General features: G+C 43.1%; 1 protein-coding gene and 2 long non-coding RNA genes across 5 annotated transcripts in view; 2 read left to right on the plus strand and 1 right to left on the minus strand.

Annotated features, from left to right (window-relative positions):
• Positions 1–2217, minus strand: part of LOC140624032 (uncharacterized) — a 28020-nt gene extending 25803 nt beyond the window's left edge. The window contains exon 1 of the long non-coding RNA XR_012023579.1: positions 2041–2217. This is a non-coding gene — a long non-coding RNA (uncharacterized lncRNA). The remainder of the gene's footprint in view (positions 1–2040) is intronic.
• Positions 2218–2274: 57 nt separating this feature from the next.
• Positions 2275–12085, plus strand: LOC140623980 (uncharacterized). Of its 3 annotated transcripts, none has more exons than XR_012023549.1 (4): positions 2275–2415; positions 5108–5240; positions 9520–9648; positions 10714–12085. It is a non-coding gene; the product is annotated as an uncharacterized lncRNA (long non-coding RNA). The 3 variants fall into 3 exon arrangements; XR_012023550.1 differs by lacking the exon at positions 10714–12085 and adding an exon at positions 10177–10515; XR_012023548.1 differs by lacking the exons at positions 9520–9648; positions 10714–12085 and adding an exon at positions 5984–7011.
• A 1828-nt stretch (positions 12086–13913) lies between these two features.
• On the plus strand, positions 13914–16218 carry ATOH1 (atonal bHLH transcription factor 1). The gene has a single exon (XM_072810028.1). It carries the CDS (start codon positions 14134–14136, stop codon positions 15199–15201), a length of 1068 nt encoding a protein of 355 aa, XP_072666129.1. The 5' UTR covers positions 13914–14133; the 3' UTR covers positions 15202–16218.
• The last annotated feature ends 223 nt before the right edge of the window (positions 16219–16441 follow it).

Consider the following 16441-nt stretch of genomic DNA (forward strand, 5'->3'; position numbering starts at 1 on the left):
TTCTGAGCTATATTCCAGGGGTGCCGAGAGTACCGCAGCCTTCTCCTGTGTGTGTGCAGGAGTTCTGAAGAGCTTTAAAACAGATCCAAGCACTGTCCCAATTGACAATAGTACAGATGAAAATATTTTGGAAGTTTCCATGACAGTAAGTGAAGGGATCATCAGTATTTACTCCTCTACAAGGGGCAAGGGTTCAATTTAGAATGTTAAGAGGTAGCAGCAAAGGAGCCTTAGAAATGCAGCGCTGCTGCAAGTTGCAGACACACCAGTAGCAGCAATAGGTGGCGGTCTCTGCTCCGTGGACCCTTCCCTCATCACTGCCTTCAGACATACCCGGGAAGCCAGCAGCAGTGCATCTCTTCTTGGCTTTCCCTGACAACTAAGGGGCAGGCCTTCTCAGTTCTGCTAAGTCAATGATCACTTGTCCATCATTTCCATTTTGTAAAAATCTGTTGACATCTTTCATTTGTTATGGTCTCTTCAGTTAGTCTCTTTGTTCTGTGGGTTTATGCCTTTTGTGTCCTTTTTCTTGTCGCATTGATGTTTGAGGAGGGCAACTGTTCAATCAGAAATAATTAACTGAAACTTTCTTATTGTTTTAATTTGCATTTCCTGGTTGAATAGGTTTTTCATCTTTATGGACCATTTCTACTGCTCCTTCATGAATTACTGGCTCTTATCTTTTAGCTATTTTTCTATCAGGAACTAGTCATTTTCTTATCGATTTTAATAGTTCCTCTTTCTATTGTGTCTGTTAACTTACTGTGTGTAAAATTTGTTGCAAATATTTTTCCAGTTGTCATTTACTTTTAACTTTTTATGATTTTTGTACATGGAAAGGGTTCTTTTAATTTTTATGTACCACAGTTTGTGAAACTCCTTAATTATTAAAAAGCATTATTAATTTTAAATTATTTAATTAATTGTTGGATTATTACATCTCTCAGTGTTTTATGCATTGAAAACCCCTACTTAGCTTGACATCAGTAAAACACTTTTGTAATCTTCAGATGTGTCTTCATATTTTTGTATTTAACTTTTAATCCATCTGGAATTTTTTTTTCACATAGTACAAGGAGAGATTTTTTTAAATAATTGAGAAATATAACATGTACACCATCAACAATATGAAATGCACTCCTACTAAATTGTCAGGTACAATTTAACAAATAATTGAGAAACAAATACTCATTACACCACATCCTGAATCCTTGTCTAAAAATCTACTTCTGGAAGAACCTGAACTAAAATAATTCACACTGGAAATGGCCCAGGAAGTATAACCTGAGATGGATTTCTGGAATTGGATCACTCACCGACCAGATAGTAACAGAGACCAGTGGGTTGTGATAGCCCCTGTCATGCTATAAGGTCACTATTATGAAGAGTCTCTTCAATCCTGAATTAGGACAGCATGCGGGAGGAAGGGGATAAATAAGGCTTATGCTGTATCTCCACCTTTTGAGAGATATGGCAGCAGTGGTTGTCATGAAAGACTGCAGCTATGGTAGGTCATTATGAAGTTCCATAATTGTGCCACTGAAAGAAAATGGTGGGATCAAATCTGCCAACCAACTCAGAACACAACACAACATAAAATCCAGAAAACGTCTATGACACCCACTTTAACTGCAGCCAGAGGGCAGTACGGGCTGGAAATCAGGCCTGATTGGGAGAGTAGCAGAACTGCAGAGAAGGCTCACTACACAGCCCTGGCAAAGGTACTATGCCAAGATGCCTCACATGACAATCTTTGCCTTTATCCCAGATTTGGCCCACCTTTCTAATAGTTTATAGGCATAAATCTAGGGTCAAGTTCCAGTATGGCCCGCTTCGGGAAGTGCTTTTCTTTTTTGGATGCAAAGGAAATATTCATCAAAAGTACTGCAATACCTAGAGGAAGTATTTAACAGGATTTAATGTTCTAGAAGTCCAAATATTATGCGAGAATAGGTTTCTTAAACTCGAGAGAAGCACTGACCTATAGTAAATAAGGTAGAAATGCCAGAACAGCTATACCAGTTTTAGAGGAGTATATACCTGAATATTTAATGCTTAAGACTAGAGAATCCATTGGCTGACTATGTTTCCCAGCAGAGCCCAAAAGAAACTCTTCACCCAATCAAAAAGGAAAGCGCTGGCATGAGGACACTGGCATGGTTGAGAAAATTCAGTGACTTTTGAAGTCAGATGTATCGTTGGGAAAGTTGCCATGGAATGAGCTCATCAGTGTAAACGGAATGATAGGATTCTAGAATTATTATTCCAGAAGCCAGGTGGTATCACTTAAATGTCAGAGGCATGGTGAATGCAATTACTACATCAGAAAGTAAAGCCAGAATGGGAATGCTGGGACCCTGACAGAGATCTGTGGCAATAGCTAATAGACCTCAGTGCTTCTAGAGGGCACAATAGGTGGGTAATGTGGTAAGCTGAATAAACCCACCCCCAAAGACATCCACATCCCAATCTCCTGGAACCTGTGAATATGTTACCTTACGTAGTAAAAGAGACTTGCAATGTGATTAAGAATCTTGAGATGGGGCAATCATCCTGCATTATCTGTGTGTGCCCAGTATAATCACAAGAATATTTATAAGGTAAAGGAGGCAGGAGGCAGGGTCAGAGATGGGGATGTGACCACAGAAACAGAGGCCAGAGAGATTTAAAGAGGCTATGCTGCTGGCCTTGAAGATGGAGAAAAGAGCCATGAGTCAAGATGTGCAGGTAGCCTCTAGAAGTTGGAAAAGGCAAGAAAGCACATTCTCCCTTAGAGTCTCAAGAAAGAACATGGCCTTACTGACACCTTGATTTGGGCCCAGTGAAACTGATTTCAAACCTTTAATCCTGCAACACTAAGGTATATACTTATGTGGTTTAAAGCCATTGTGTTTGTAGAAATTTGTTGTGATGGTTAGTTTTACATATTGACTTGGCTAAGCTATAGAACCCAGTTATTCAATTAAATGCTAATCTAGGTGCTGCTGTGAAGGTATTTCATAGATGTGGTTAATACCTACAGTTTCAAATACTTCAAGTAAAAGAGATTACCCTCAACAATGTAGGTAGGCCTCAACCAGTTAGTTGGAGGCCTGGAGAGCAGGAATTGAGGCTTCCCATAGAAAAAGCACTGCTGCCCCAAGCCTGCAGTATTAATTCCTGCCTGAATTACAGGCTGCTAGCCTGCTCTACAGAGTTCACATTTGCCAGCCCCCACACTCTCATGAGCCAATTCCTTAAAATACATAAATGTATATATATAAACTCACCTATCAACTCTGCTTCCATGGATAACCCTGACCAAAACATTTGTTATAATAGCAAAAGGAAATGAATACAGGGAGCTAACAAGAGTAGTGTTTGATCTACATAAATAGAGAAGATCAAAAGTAGGTAGGCTGAAGTTTGATATTAGGCATCAGAAACAATTCACTAATCTTTTCCTGGTTTCTACACTTGTGCAAGTTTGAGCCAATCCATGGAAAGGGATATTCAATTCCCCTAGGGACTCCTCCAATCCTTTTGCAAATGGACCCAAACTAGCTATACCTGGGAAAGAAAAATACACAGAATATTGAAGGTTCTGTTGGATACAGGTTGTGAGGTGACACTGATACCAGGAGAACCAAAACGCTATCATAGATATCATATTACAGTGAGAGCATAGGAAGTCCAGGTGACAAATGGAATCCTGCCCAACTTTGTCCAACAAGAGTGCAGTGGGTACAAGTGCTGTGGTCATTTTTAAGTCCCTAAGGGCATAGGTTAGATGAATATGATTGGCAGCTGTCAGAAAGCTCACATCTGCACTCTAAACCTTGGATTAAAAGCCATGGTGGCAAAAGAAGCCAAGTGAAAGTCTCTGAAAATGCACCCCTCCAAGATAGTAAATCAAGAAAATGGACATACTGAATAGAAGTACAGAGATTTAGTATCATGCGAAGGATGGAAGAGGAGCTGTCTCCATCTATCGGCCTGACACTTGCAGAAATCAGATGGATCGTGGCAGATGAGTGTGGGCTACTGTGATCCTAACCAAGTGGTAGTTCCGATCTCAGCTGCTACTTATGCACTTATTCTGTAATTATTGATCCATTGGATATACCAGGAAGGATGATTAGAAGCAGTTTACGTTCACTTGGAATGAACAATGGTACATTCAAGATCTTAACCAACAATAGTATTAATATTCTAGTGATAAAGGAACCTCAGTTATTTGGACCTCTTGCAGAACATCATAGTGATCCTTCTACAGATGACATATTTTTAATTGGACCTGGAAAGCAGACAATGGCTTTATAGAAAATGCCCTTGTGAGGCATATGTAGCCCAAGGGGGTGAGAGATAGGCCCTACAAATACATAAGATCCTTCTAAACTAGTGATGATTTTAGAATTATATTATTCCTTGCACCTTTTGCCACTAAGAAAAGTATAATGACAGATAGACCTCTTTGGATTTAGGAGAAAGTACGTGCCATATTTAGAAATACAGCTCTGACTTATCAGTTGACTCATGCAGCAACTAGTTTTGAGTAGGGCTTTGTAGCAGATTTAGGCGGTGGAATGAGCATTCTTGTCCCTTAGATCATATGGTACAGCAGATCCCATGGTGCTAGAGATATTTGTGGAACATATTGTTGCCATTTAGTCTTTTGTAAGTCCAAATAGAAGAGTCCCAGCACAGACCCCTAAGGCTTGACACAGGCTATGCCATCTGTAGCAGAGAACTATTTACCATAAAAGCAGATTCCAGCATGTTACTGGGTCTTAGCAGAGACTAGACTCTCAACCAAGGGATTGATTAAGTGATTAAGTGACTATACAACTGGAGCTACTCACCTTGAGCTGGATATCACATCAAGTCATAAGTGGAGTGGGAGGGAGAGTATTCACATAGCAATCTACCATATTGTGGAGATGGTACATTCTGGATCAGACCCAATCAGATCCAGAGAGTATAAGTAAGTTATATAAACATGTGTCCCAGACCCTTACATTACTTTACACCAATGCCTCGCCATTAGTGAGCTAACAGAAAAGTAATGGCTTACGGAGAAGGAAATACTGAGAAGTTTTTTGTTTTTGTTTTTTTTATCATGGATAAGGTGATAAGTTTGAAAGCTGACAATAGGCCACTGTTGCACTACAGCCAATCTCAGAGAAGGCTCTGGAAGATTGTATGAAGAGGAAATCTTGTGCGGTTCACTTGACCACCAGCCTTCTGTGATGAACGAAATGGTATGTGGCAAGAATACATGTAGATTCCTGGGCAGTGTCTGGTTAATCAGGAGTCTGTAGGGAGTAAGATTGGAAGACCGGAGGCAAGGGGATATGAGGAAACATCATGGAGATGGATGAGGTGGAGTGAACACAAAATGTCCAGATCTTTATTTCCCATACCAAAGCTCACCATAGACCATCTACCACCGAGGGGGCACTGAACAACCAGGGGGTAAAAGGGATTCATCCACTGGAAATCAGCCAGCTTCCCTCCTCAGTTTCCCTAGTACTTGTACAATGGGCCCTTTAGCAGAATAGCCTCACCAGCAGGAGAGGAGGGTGACAGAGGAGAGATAAACAGAAAATAAACAGTCACATAAATAATCATCTGATGATGATTTGCAATACTAAAGGGAACAAATAATAAGTACCACAGGATTGTAAAACAGGGAATTCGGGGGGGGGGGGGGGGAGGGAGGTGTCACACCTGAAAACAGGATATAGGAAGTAGCCACACAAAAATGTGCCAGGAAAGGAAGAGCATTGCAGACGACGTATGTAAAGGCAGACATGGGAAAATGTTTGACACCTATGAGCAGAGAAAAGAACTATGAGCCTAGAGCACCATATGGGATTGGGACTGGGATGAGAGAAGCAGAAGAGATAGGGAGGGGCCAGAGAGCAGCACTTGGAGACTCTGTTCAAGAATCCTTTTTAGCTGTTGCTGTTATAATAACTGTGTGTCCACTTGCCTTCCTTAGCTGCCTCCTATTCCACCTTCAGATCTAACTTCCTTGGTAGACACTCTCCGATCCCCCAAACGAATGCTGGTTGTTGATGTTTGTGCCTACTTTAAGAGCAATGAAAACCTCTGAAAAAGAGCTGGACTTGAGAGAAGACCTTACTATTGATTGGCATGTAGATGGTAATGGAGAATAAGGGGAAATGACAGCATAGTACCAAGCCCAATAGGGAAGATAACCTCCCTGAAAGAAATTAAGAAAGAACAACCTGAACCGTAGGGAGAAACAAAGGAGAAGAATATGGTGTCCCCAAACCAAGAGAAAAGAAAATTTTGAAAAAAAAATGTTTTTGACTGTGTTGAGAGTTGAAGAGGAAATCATTTAACATATGGCCAAAGAAAATGTCCATTTGACTTAGCAACAGGAGTATTTGCACCAACAGAAATCAGTAAATGCCCAAATCAAGGCTTTCTTTATTGTTTTATTAATTATCTAGGCTTAAGAAAGTGATATTGAAATGCTAATAATGCATATTAAACTTAAGAATTTGTCAGTGTCTGTAGCCGTTATATTATGAATAATACAAAAAAATCTGTGCATATTCTTACAATATTGGAAAATTGTCCTATTCAACAAAGAAGTTGTTCACATCATTAACTCTTGAATGTTTCAACACACATGCTCATTGTTGTTTTACTTTCATCTTATTCACTAGTAGCAATTGAAAAATATTAATCAACATTCTTGTGGGCAATCTATTTTTTCATCAAATGCAACCACTGGTTAATTATGGATACACAAAAAGCACAAATCAGTGAAAGCATTCTCTGAGAATCAGCAGCTGTAGAGAATTTACAACAAAGAATATTGAATATTTTATTATTATGTACAAACAGTGGGTTCCACATTCTTTATGTCAATAAATTTTACAATAAAATTTACAATAAACTTATATAGGTATATATGCATGCATTTTTTTCAGTTGTTACACATTTACCAGCATGCCACTGTCCCTAACCATACCAATAATCAGCATAAAGCAACGCTCAGGATATACTCATATAAATTAAAAACAAATTCACAAATATGACTGAAAGAAAAAGAGATCTCACAAAAAAGTAAGAAAATGAAATACAATGCAAATTACCTGTCATAATATGGTTTCTGTGGACAGTCTAAACGGTTGACAACAGTCAACATTGTCACATTGTAAATGGTCACAAATACAATCTTAAAAATATGTGCCATTTGAAATTGCCACAGAAAGTCTGAAATTTCTCTTCACTTGTAATTTGCTGAATTGGTTCAGTTACTCTAACCTTCATATATAACTTCCAGATCATTCTGCTGCATTTTTCTCACTTTACCAAAATATCTCCCCACTCTTAGTTCAATAAAGAGGAATTACATCCTGCAAAAGGAAACAAAGAAATTAACATGAAACAAAGGAATGTGGTAGTTTTTAACGTAGGTTCACAAGTTCTCTGATTCTCCTTCCATTCAGGGCTTAATTGCTCTCTCATTAAGTGTGGTCTTCACTTAGTAACTCACCTTTAATAACTAGAATATGGTAGAAATGACATGCATGCTTTGGAATGTAGATCTAAAACATAGTACAGCTTGCATCTCTCGCCCTTGAGTCACTTTCTCTGGCATAAGCAGGTTGCTCATATGTCAGAGGACACTCAAACACCCCCATGGAGAAATCCACATGTGGAGAAACAGGCCACCTGCCACGGCTAACTTTCCAGCCATGTGAATGAAACAACTGGGAGGTAGATCTTCCAGTCCCAGTCAAACCTTCAGAGATTACAGCCTGAGCTGATATCTTGGCTAAAGCTTCATGAAAGACCCTGACCCAGAACCACTCAGCTAAGCAGCAAGCACCAGAATCTCTTACCCACAGACCGTGATATAATAAATGTCTGTTGTTTAAACCACTAAGTTTTGGAGAATTTATTATGCAGCAATAGATAAGTAATACTGTAAAACTGTGAAGGAGTTGACAGTTCCTGGTGGCCAATGACCCTTAGGTAAGTTGAGGCATTTATAAATGAATGCAATTTTGAATTTCTCCAACAAGCTACTAGTGAATTGACCCGAAGACACCACACTTTCACCTCCTTGCTAAAGGACAAATGATGGTCCTAGAAATGACATGGGAAGAATTCCTAGAGGAGGTGGCATTTGATCTAGACTTTGAGTCTTAGATTACACTTTAGTAAGTAGAATTGAATGATAGGTGTTGTGGGATTATTGTATTTATGGTGACAGGAATTACAATACAAGTTCCCAGAAATATAAAGTAGCTGAATAGAACACAGGAAAACTTCTAGAAAAATAGTCCTTAACGTAGGACATGTCTAAGAATCCCTTGAAGTGTTTATCTATTTACAAGTCCTGGGCTCCCTTGATAAAGCTGATTTGGTATATGGGATAGGGTCCCATATATACCAAATATATTTGGTATATATTCTACCTTTTTAATAAATATCCCAAGTGATTCTCATGCAGGTAGATGATCTTTAAGATACATTTCAAGAAACATTCTGCATAAGGAAAAATGAAATCTCAGTTTAGAAACATAGGTTAGGACTAGATAACTGGGATTTTAAAGCAGAGCTAGGCTATGTAGGTGATATGTACTAGACAGTGAGAAGCCACTGGCTTTTTAAAAAGTCCTTACTGTAAAAATTTTCATGGGCAAATAGAGCTAATGGTCTAATCTTTACATCACCCATATCTAGCAGTTATTAAGATTTTTCTACATTCGCTTCACTATTTCTTTTTCATATTGTTGATATTATGATGAAATACTTTGAAGGAAATCATAGACCTCATGCTATTTCACCCCCACATGCATCTATGTGTGGCTCTGAGGCATAGAGAGCCTCTTAGATAACTACATTGCCTTTGTTGTAACTGGAGAAAAATAACAATAACTCAATGGTATCACGTAATACTGAGATCAAATGCATGTTTTATCAACTGTCTTTTTAAAAAGTCCCTTTACTATTGAATCTGAATCCAAACAAGGTCCACACATTGCTTTTGGTACTGTATCATAAGACTATCTTAATCGAGAGTAATTCTTCACCGCCCTCCTTCTTTCTTCATGTCACACACTTGTTGAAACTGAACATTTGTTCTGTAGAATGTTAAATGATGTGGGTTTGGCTTTTTGCATTCTTGTGATATCATTTACTTGATATGGTAGCCCCCGTATTTCCTGTAAACAGAAGGCTATCTTGAAGCCTTAATTAAAGTCAGATTCTTTTTTTTTTCTTTTTTAAACAGTATTTCATAGGAGTCTGTGTACTTCATAATTCATGGAAAACTGAGAAACACATAATATCAGTGTCTTCTACTCTAAACAATGTTACTAAGACTGATGACTAGGGTTCATGTTGACAGATGAACCCCTTTGTTGTAAAATTCCCCAAGCTTTGATCTAATTGTTCCTTCATTGTTAATGACTGCCTAAATAGAAATTTTTATTAGGAGTTTCTAATAATTGATTTTTAAAAATGTTCTATTTTTTTCTACTTTATTAGATGGAAGTATTCTGAAAAGAAATTTTCCTGATGAACCAAAATAAGACTATCTGATTACTCTGAAATACCATTCATATCAGAATTACTGGATAAATGCCCAATTCTTTCCCATAATTGCCAATTATTAAGGTAAGGCTACAACCAATGGTAAAAACAATCCATTTGCATGGGGAGGGGGGTGGTGTTTGTTTCTTTTCTTTTTTTTTTTTTTTTTTAATGGTTGTAACCTGATCAGAACACTGCATAGGAGAATTCATCATGATTAGGAAATTTGTATTTTAAATAACCTGTAAGAGAATACTTTGAAGTTTATATTCAATTTTTGGCACCTCTAGAGAAATATTCTTTGAGTTCTTGTGAATGGAATAGTCATTAAAGCCTAAGACTTTTTAAACCCATTAGATAAACACTGTGCTGTGGCTAGACAGAGCATGACTTAACTTAAAGCATAGGCCTCAACACACTATGGTATGATGCTTGGATTGAGATGGATTACTAATTCCAGACAAGAACCCAGGATCCCGGGATCACAACCTGAGCCAAAAGCAGAGACACTCAACCACCCAGGTGCCCCAAGGCCGGTTATTTTCTAGAAGTTCTCTCAGTTTGGGTTGGCTCGATGTTCTCTCTCTTCTTTTTTTTTTTTTTTTTTTTAAGATTTGTTTTTTTATTTGAGAGAGAGAGAGAGTGGAGGAGGAGGACAGAAGCAGAGGGAGGAAATCTTTAAGCAGACTCCCCTGATGAGCAAGGAGCCATCTGAAGGCTCAATCCCAGAACCCCAAGATTGTGATCTGATCCAAAATCAAGAGTCGAGAGCTCAACCTACTGAGCCACGAAAGTGCCTCATCATGTTCTCTCTTGATTGGATTTGGGGTATGCATCTTTGGTAGGAATATCCTGGAAGCAATGCTGAGTTTTCTACATCATAACAAATGGCACTTTGTAACTTTGGTTTATCCCATTGCTGGTGGTATTAACTTTGATCACATGATAAAGTTGGTGTCTCCCATAGTTCTCCATGGCAGTAGAGTCCATCTTCTTTCATTTGTAATCAACACATATTTTGTGACTAAGTATTCATCAAACTTTCAATGCAATTATTCATTCTGTTATATTAGTAGTTATATTCTGTTGTAGTAGTAATCTATTACTATCATTACATATTTTTTTTTAATTTTTATTTATTTATGATAGTCACAGAGAGAGAGAGAAAGAGAGAGGCAGAGACACAGGCAGAGGGAGAAGCAGGCTCCATGCACCGGGAGCACGCCGTGGGATTCGATCCCGGGTCTCCAGGATCGCGCCCTGGGCCAAAGGCAGGCGCCAAACTGCTGCACCACCCAGGGATCCCTATCATTACATATTTTGATGCTCAAATTGTCCTATGTTTTGTCTGTAGAAGCCTCTTCAAGCAGGCTTCTTTGGTCCTTGACATGTCTCCATCACATTTCCTTATTTCTGATACAAGATGTTTTATGTTTATCTTGTATCTTTTCTGCCCCGTTCTTGGAATCAGTCCATTTCCTCAAGAACGCCAGTTCTTTTTAGTGGACAATTTTATTTAAAAATTAAAGTCTGAGAACTAGATATGCTCATTCTGATCCCAGGCCTTGAGAATGAAAGGAACAAGAGAATATATATAGGTACACACATACCCCAGATTTGTATCTGCTTATCTCTATTTCATCTATACATATTGAAAACAATATATTTATAGCAGAATTTCCAATTTGAATCCAACACTACAGCTTTTTCCATTTCTATATTTGTAACTCCTTTCTATGACAGTGAGAAACCTTACTCTGTCCCCAAATATTTACTTTTTTTCATTAATCCTTCCTTATGTCACTGATCCAGCAGTCCAAGCACATAGAAGCTCTCCTCCCTCTGCTCAAACAAACCCTAAATTCTGGGGCTGCACCACCATCCAGCCCCTACAGACAGTTGCCTAACTTGATGATTGACATCATATGCCACAAACCCTCTGCAGGGGCACCCTGCTCACACTATTCAGGCTCTAACCCTGCAGCACTGGGCCCTGTGTCCCCTTCCCCAGCTCAGAAGCCTAGCTTCCTCAGCCCCACCTATGGAAGAGAAGGGGAGGGAAGGGAAGGCAAAGAAAATAGCTTCCTGTATACTCTAAATGCAAAAGCATGTATTTCACTACAACCTATTAAAAAAATCTTACTGCCCCTCACATTATTGGGCCACTCTAATTTACCCACTTAAAAATTGAGTCTTGCACCAAAGAAGTGATAATGCTAATAATCATATATAAAGCTAGCAAATTAGGATCAATATTCGATGTATCTGACAAATATTTGGCTACAGCCCATAAAACTATTTAAGCTCAAAGGAAAATGAGTTTTTGGCAGTTACGCAGTCAAATCTAAAGTATAAACAAACCGTCTGGATGAATGCAAGCCCAAGGAAAATGGGGGCATCCTACATATTTGGTAGTGACCTAATGTGGAAGGAGTAACTTTCAGCTGATACAGTTGGGAACTGTTAGGAATAAAATGCAATACAAACAACTGATACTGCCCGACTCTGGCCGCTTACACGGCCGTACCTAGACAGAAGATGGTTCATCATTTTTCTGAAAGTTGTAATTTGACACCCACAGGGTTTTTTTTTTTAAAGATTTTATTTATATATTCAAGAGATATACAAAAAGGGGCAGAGACTCAGGGAGAGGGAGAAACAGGCTCCCTGAGGCGAGCCTGATGCAGGACTCAATCCCAGGACCCCTGGATCACGACCTGACCCCAAGGCAGACACTGCACCCCTGAACCACCCGGGCGCCCCTGCCCAGGGAGTTCTAAGTAGCAGGTTAGATCAAGTCCCCGCGAATACTAGCAAGAACAACTTTCAGTCATTCCGGTGCCCTGCAAATCCAGGTTCCCGGAGCTCTCTCTGCTAGCTTTCCTTTTCACCATCTTTTCGAGAGGACGAAGCTCCCTTCCCCGCAGAAGCAGAGAGCAGCACCAGCACCAGCACCAGCACCCGCTGGCTGCGTCCCACTGCTGCGCCCCAAGGCCAATGCGGGGAAAGCGCCCCGAGGTGCGGCCCTGTGGGACCCAGGCCGGGGCGTTCCCGGGCCAGGGCGCTTCTGATTGGTTTTTGTTGTGAATTCAAGAGGCCTGGGCTCAGGGCCGGGAGGAAGCAGCTCACCTGAGCGAGGGCGTCCCCGCTTCGCCCGGGACCTCCCGGGGTTCGGCTCTCGGGCTGGCGGCCGGGATGGTGGGGCTGGGGGTGGGGGGTGGGAATACGGGGTGCTGGGGAGAGCACCCCGAACTCAACGGAGGGCGGCGTGGAGTGGGTTAGGCTGTGGTGTTCCTGGGTGTTTGCCGGAGAAGCAGCGCGCCCCATTAAATAAACCCAGGGCTCCTGAAGCGGAAGGGGAAGGTAACTCTGAGGTTCTGCACCTTGGAAAGGTTCAGACCTGCAGGGAACGCAGGCGCCTTTCCTGTTTCTTTGGGCACCACCCCACGACTCCGCACCCCGTAAGGAGTCCTCCCGTGGGTGTTGAAGCTGTAAAATATGCGTGTCCTACATCCGCTCAGCAGAGTCTCCTACAGATTCCAGTCCTAGTTGGCCGGGGTGCTGGAAAGGGGGCCCCGAGAAGACTGCGGGATCGAAGTTAGTGCGTCCTATCCCCGTACCACGACTTTACTAGGTTACATAGTGTCGATCTGGGGCCAGAGATGAAAATTCAGAAACGTATCCTGAGACAGTTCGGTTTTTTTTTGTTTTTTTGTTTTTTTGTTTTTTTAGTTTTTAATTCTAACATGCAGTGTAAATAGTGGGTCTCAGCAACTATGTATCTATGCAATCACTTGTGATCTATGAACGTGCATCCTGAAAGCTTTATATTCACAGGCGTACACACAGGAGAGCTTTGAGACGTTCGGGCACAAGCGGCGGGAGCTGCGATCCTCGCGCGCGGGCAGCCAAGGGCGGGCGGGCTCGTCCCCGCGCGCAGCGCCCGGGCAGCCCCGGCGCCGCCGGCCGCGCTCAGCCTCCCGCGGGGAGAGCGCTCCGCATCCGCATCCGCATCCTCATCCGCATCCGCATCCGCATCGGCTCACGCACCCCCGCCGCCCGCGCGCGGGCGCAACTGCGGAGTCGAATTACAACCTGCAATTAACATATGAATTTGACTAACTTAAAAGGGATAGAAGAATGGGCGGGGGGGGGGGCGGACCACTGAGCGGGCGCTTCAGCCTTCTGTACGCAGGAACTTTTCTCCGGGTGTAAAAACTCTTTGATTGGCTGCTCGCACGCGCCTGCCGGCGCCCTCCATTGGCTGAGCAGACACGCGACCGGCGCGAGGAGGGGGCTGGGAGGGGAGCGGGGGGTGGGGGGGGAGACACACTGGCGCGTGCCGCTTTTTAAAGGGGCGCAGCGCCTTCAGCAACCGGAGAAGCTTCGTTGCACGCGACCTGGTGTGTGTGATCTCCGTGTGGGTGGGGGAGGGTCGAGGAGGAAAAAAAAAAAAAAAAAAAAAAAAACCAAGACATTGCAGTAGAGACCCAGGAAGGGTTTTTGTTGTAGTTGAGCTGGTTTGCCAGTCCCTCCTCCGACCCTGCGCCTCCGAGCCTCCGAAGTGCAATGTCCCGCCTGCTGCACGCAGAGGAGTGGGCTGAAGTGAAGGAGTTGGGGGACCACCATCGCCATCCCCAGCCTCACCACCTGCCGCCGCCGCCGCCGCCGCCACCTGCGACCCTGCAGACGAGAGAGCATCCCGTCTACCCGGCCGAGCTGTCCCTCCTGGACGGCACCGACCCACGCGCCTGGCTGGCTCCTACTTTGCAGGGCATCTGCACGGCACGCGCCGCCCAGTACTTGCTGCATTCCCCCGAGCTGGGTGTCTCTGAGGCTGCGGCGCCCCGGGAGGAGGCGGACGGCCGGGGGGAGCTGGTGAGGAGGAGCGGCGGCGGCGGCGGCGGCGGCGGCAGCAGCAAGAGTCCGGGACCAGTGAAAGTGCGGGAACAGCTGTGTAAGCTGAAAGGCGGGGTGGGAGTAGACGAGCTGGGCTGCAGCCGCCAGCGCGCCCCTTCCAGCAAACAGGTGAACGGGGTGCAGAAGCAGAGGCGGCTGGCGGCCAACGCCAGGGAGCGACGCAGGATGCACGGGCTGAACCACGCCTTCGACCAGCTGCGCAACGTTATCCCGTCCTTCAACAACGACAAGAAGCTGTCCAAATACGAGACCCTGCAGATGGCCCAGATCTACATCAACGCCCTGTCCGAGCTGCTGCAAACGCCCAGCGGCGGGGAGCAGCCGCCGCCGCCGCCCGCATCCTGCAAGAGCGACCACCACCACCTTCGCGCCGCCGCCCCCTACGAAGGCGGCGCGGGCACGGCGAGCGCAGCGGGAGCCCAGCCGGCCTCGGGAGGGGGCCAGCGGCCCTCGGCGCCCGGAGGTTGCCGGACTCGCTTCTCGGCCCCGGCCCCCGCGGGAGGATACGCGGTGCAGCTGGACGCTCTGCACTTCCCGACTTTCGAGGACAGCGCCCTGACGGCGATGATGGCGCAAAAGAACCTGTCGCCTTCCCTGCCCGGGGGCATCCTGCAGCCGGGGCAGGAAGAAAGTAGCAAAACTTCGCCCCGGTCCCACAGAAGCGACGGGGAGTTTTCCCCCCATTCCCATTACAGTGACTCAGATGAGGCAAGTTAGGAAGGTGACAGAAACCTGAAAACTGAGACAGAAACGAAATCGCCCTTGCCCAGTGCGCGGGAAGCCCCGCGGTTAAAGATCCCCGCACCCTTTTCATTTTTGCTCTGCGATTGTCGTTGTTTAGCAACGACTTGGCTTCACATGGCAGCTATATTTGATGGTTTGCAAAAGCCGCCGCTGTCCCGAACTTCCTGTGGTCCATATTGATGAAAACTTGCTGTTAAAGTTGTGTTCTTTCCTCCCACCTCCCCCCCCCCTCCCCGTAGGTAGATGAGGAATGATTATATGTACCCAAATATGCATCATCCTTCTAGTTCCCTGCTGCCAATACGCTGCTAAGATGTCGCATTTTCTTCTCAGTCGCTGGTTTGTGTTTTAATTTATTTTATGCCCTGGGCATTCATCCCTGTGTGTTGTGCGCACTCACGTGTGGGAGAGTTAGTATTCCGAAGGATTTTCTCAAAATGTATCATGAAACGCAAAGTGAATGGCTCCAAAGTGAATAACCTTTGACGATGGAACGTTAGAAAACAGAGGACTCTTAGGTTTATATATTGTATAAACATACCCAGTATGTATATCGGATCGCGATGATGTTGGCGTCTTCTAGGAAACTTGGCGCACGCACTTTATCAGCCGCTACTGCTGCGGCTCCAGGACAAACTCAGCTGCCAATTGCAGACCAGTTTTTGTGTTGTTGTTGTTGTTGTTGTTGTTGTTGTTTTAAACAAGGCCACTTATGATCCTTAAGCTCTTTGCAAATGTTTGTTTAAAAATTAAAATTAAAAAAAAAATCCAGTAGTGTCAAAAGCATTTGGTCAATTTTATTTTGCTTTGTTAATGTTAGGAAACTTATTTATTATTGATTGTTTGCTACCATTTCTACTTACCTTGATTCGTTTTTTTTTTTTTTTACGTTTTTCTACTCGAGATCATTTTATTTTAATTTAGCAAAGCCAACTGCCATTGTTTTATGTATTTTCTTTTGCAAATGATAAAAATAAACGTGGAAATAACTTTTATTTGTCACTTATTCCGTTCTGATATAAGCATTAAAAACAATTTCGAAAGGATGCTGAAGACTTGAGCTCAGTCTCCTAGTTAATTGCGAATCTAAGAGTTTTGAAGAAAAATTCTGTCATTAAACATTGTAGTTTCAGGCAGTACCAGTTATCAAGTCCGTAAATAAGTCGTTAGGTAAAATTTCCCCAAAAATTTGCAACCATTTTTGCCACTTCAA

Source organism: Canis lupus, chromosome 33, assembly GCF_048164855.1.
Source record: "Canis lupus baileyi chromosome 33, mCanLup2.hap1, whole genome shotgun sequence".
Lineage (NCBI taxonomy): Eukaryota > Metazoa > Chordata > Mammalia > Carnivora > Canidae > Canis > Canis lupus.

Coding starts and splice junctions, on each gene's coding strand:
- ATOH1 (XM_072810028.1), top strand. CDS start 14,134: ATGTCCCGCCTGCTGCACGCAGAGGAGTGGGCTGAAGTGAAGGAGTTG.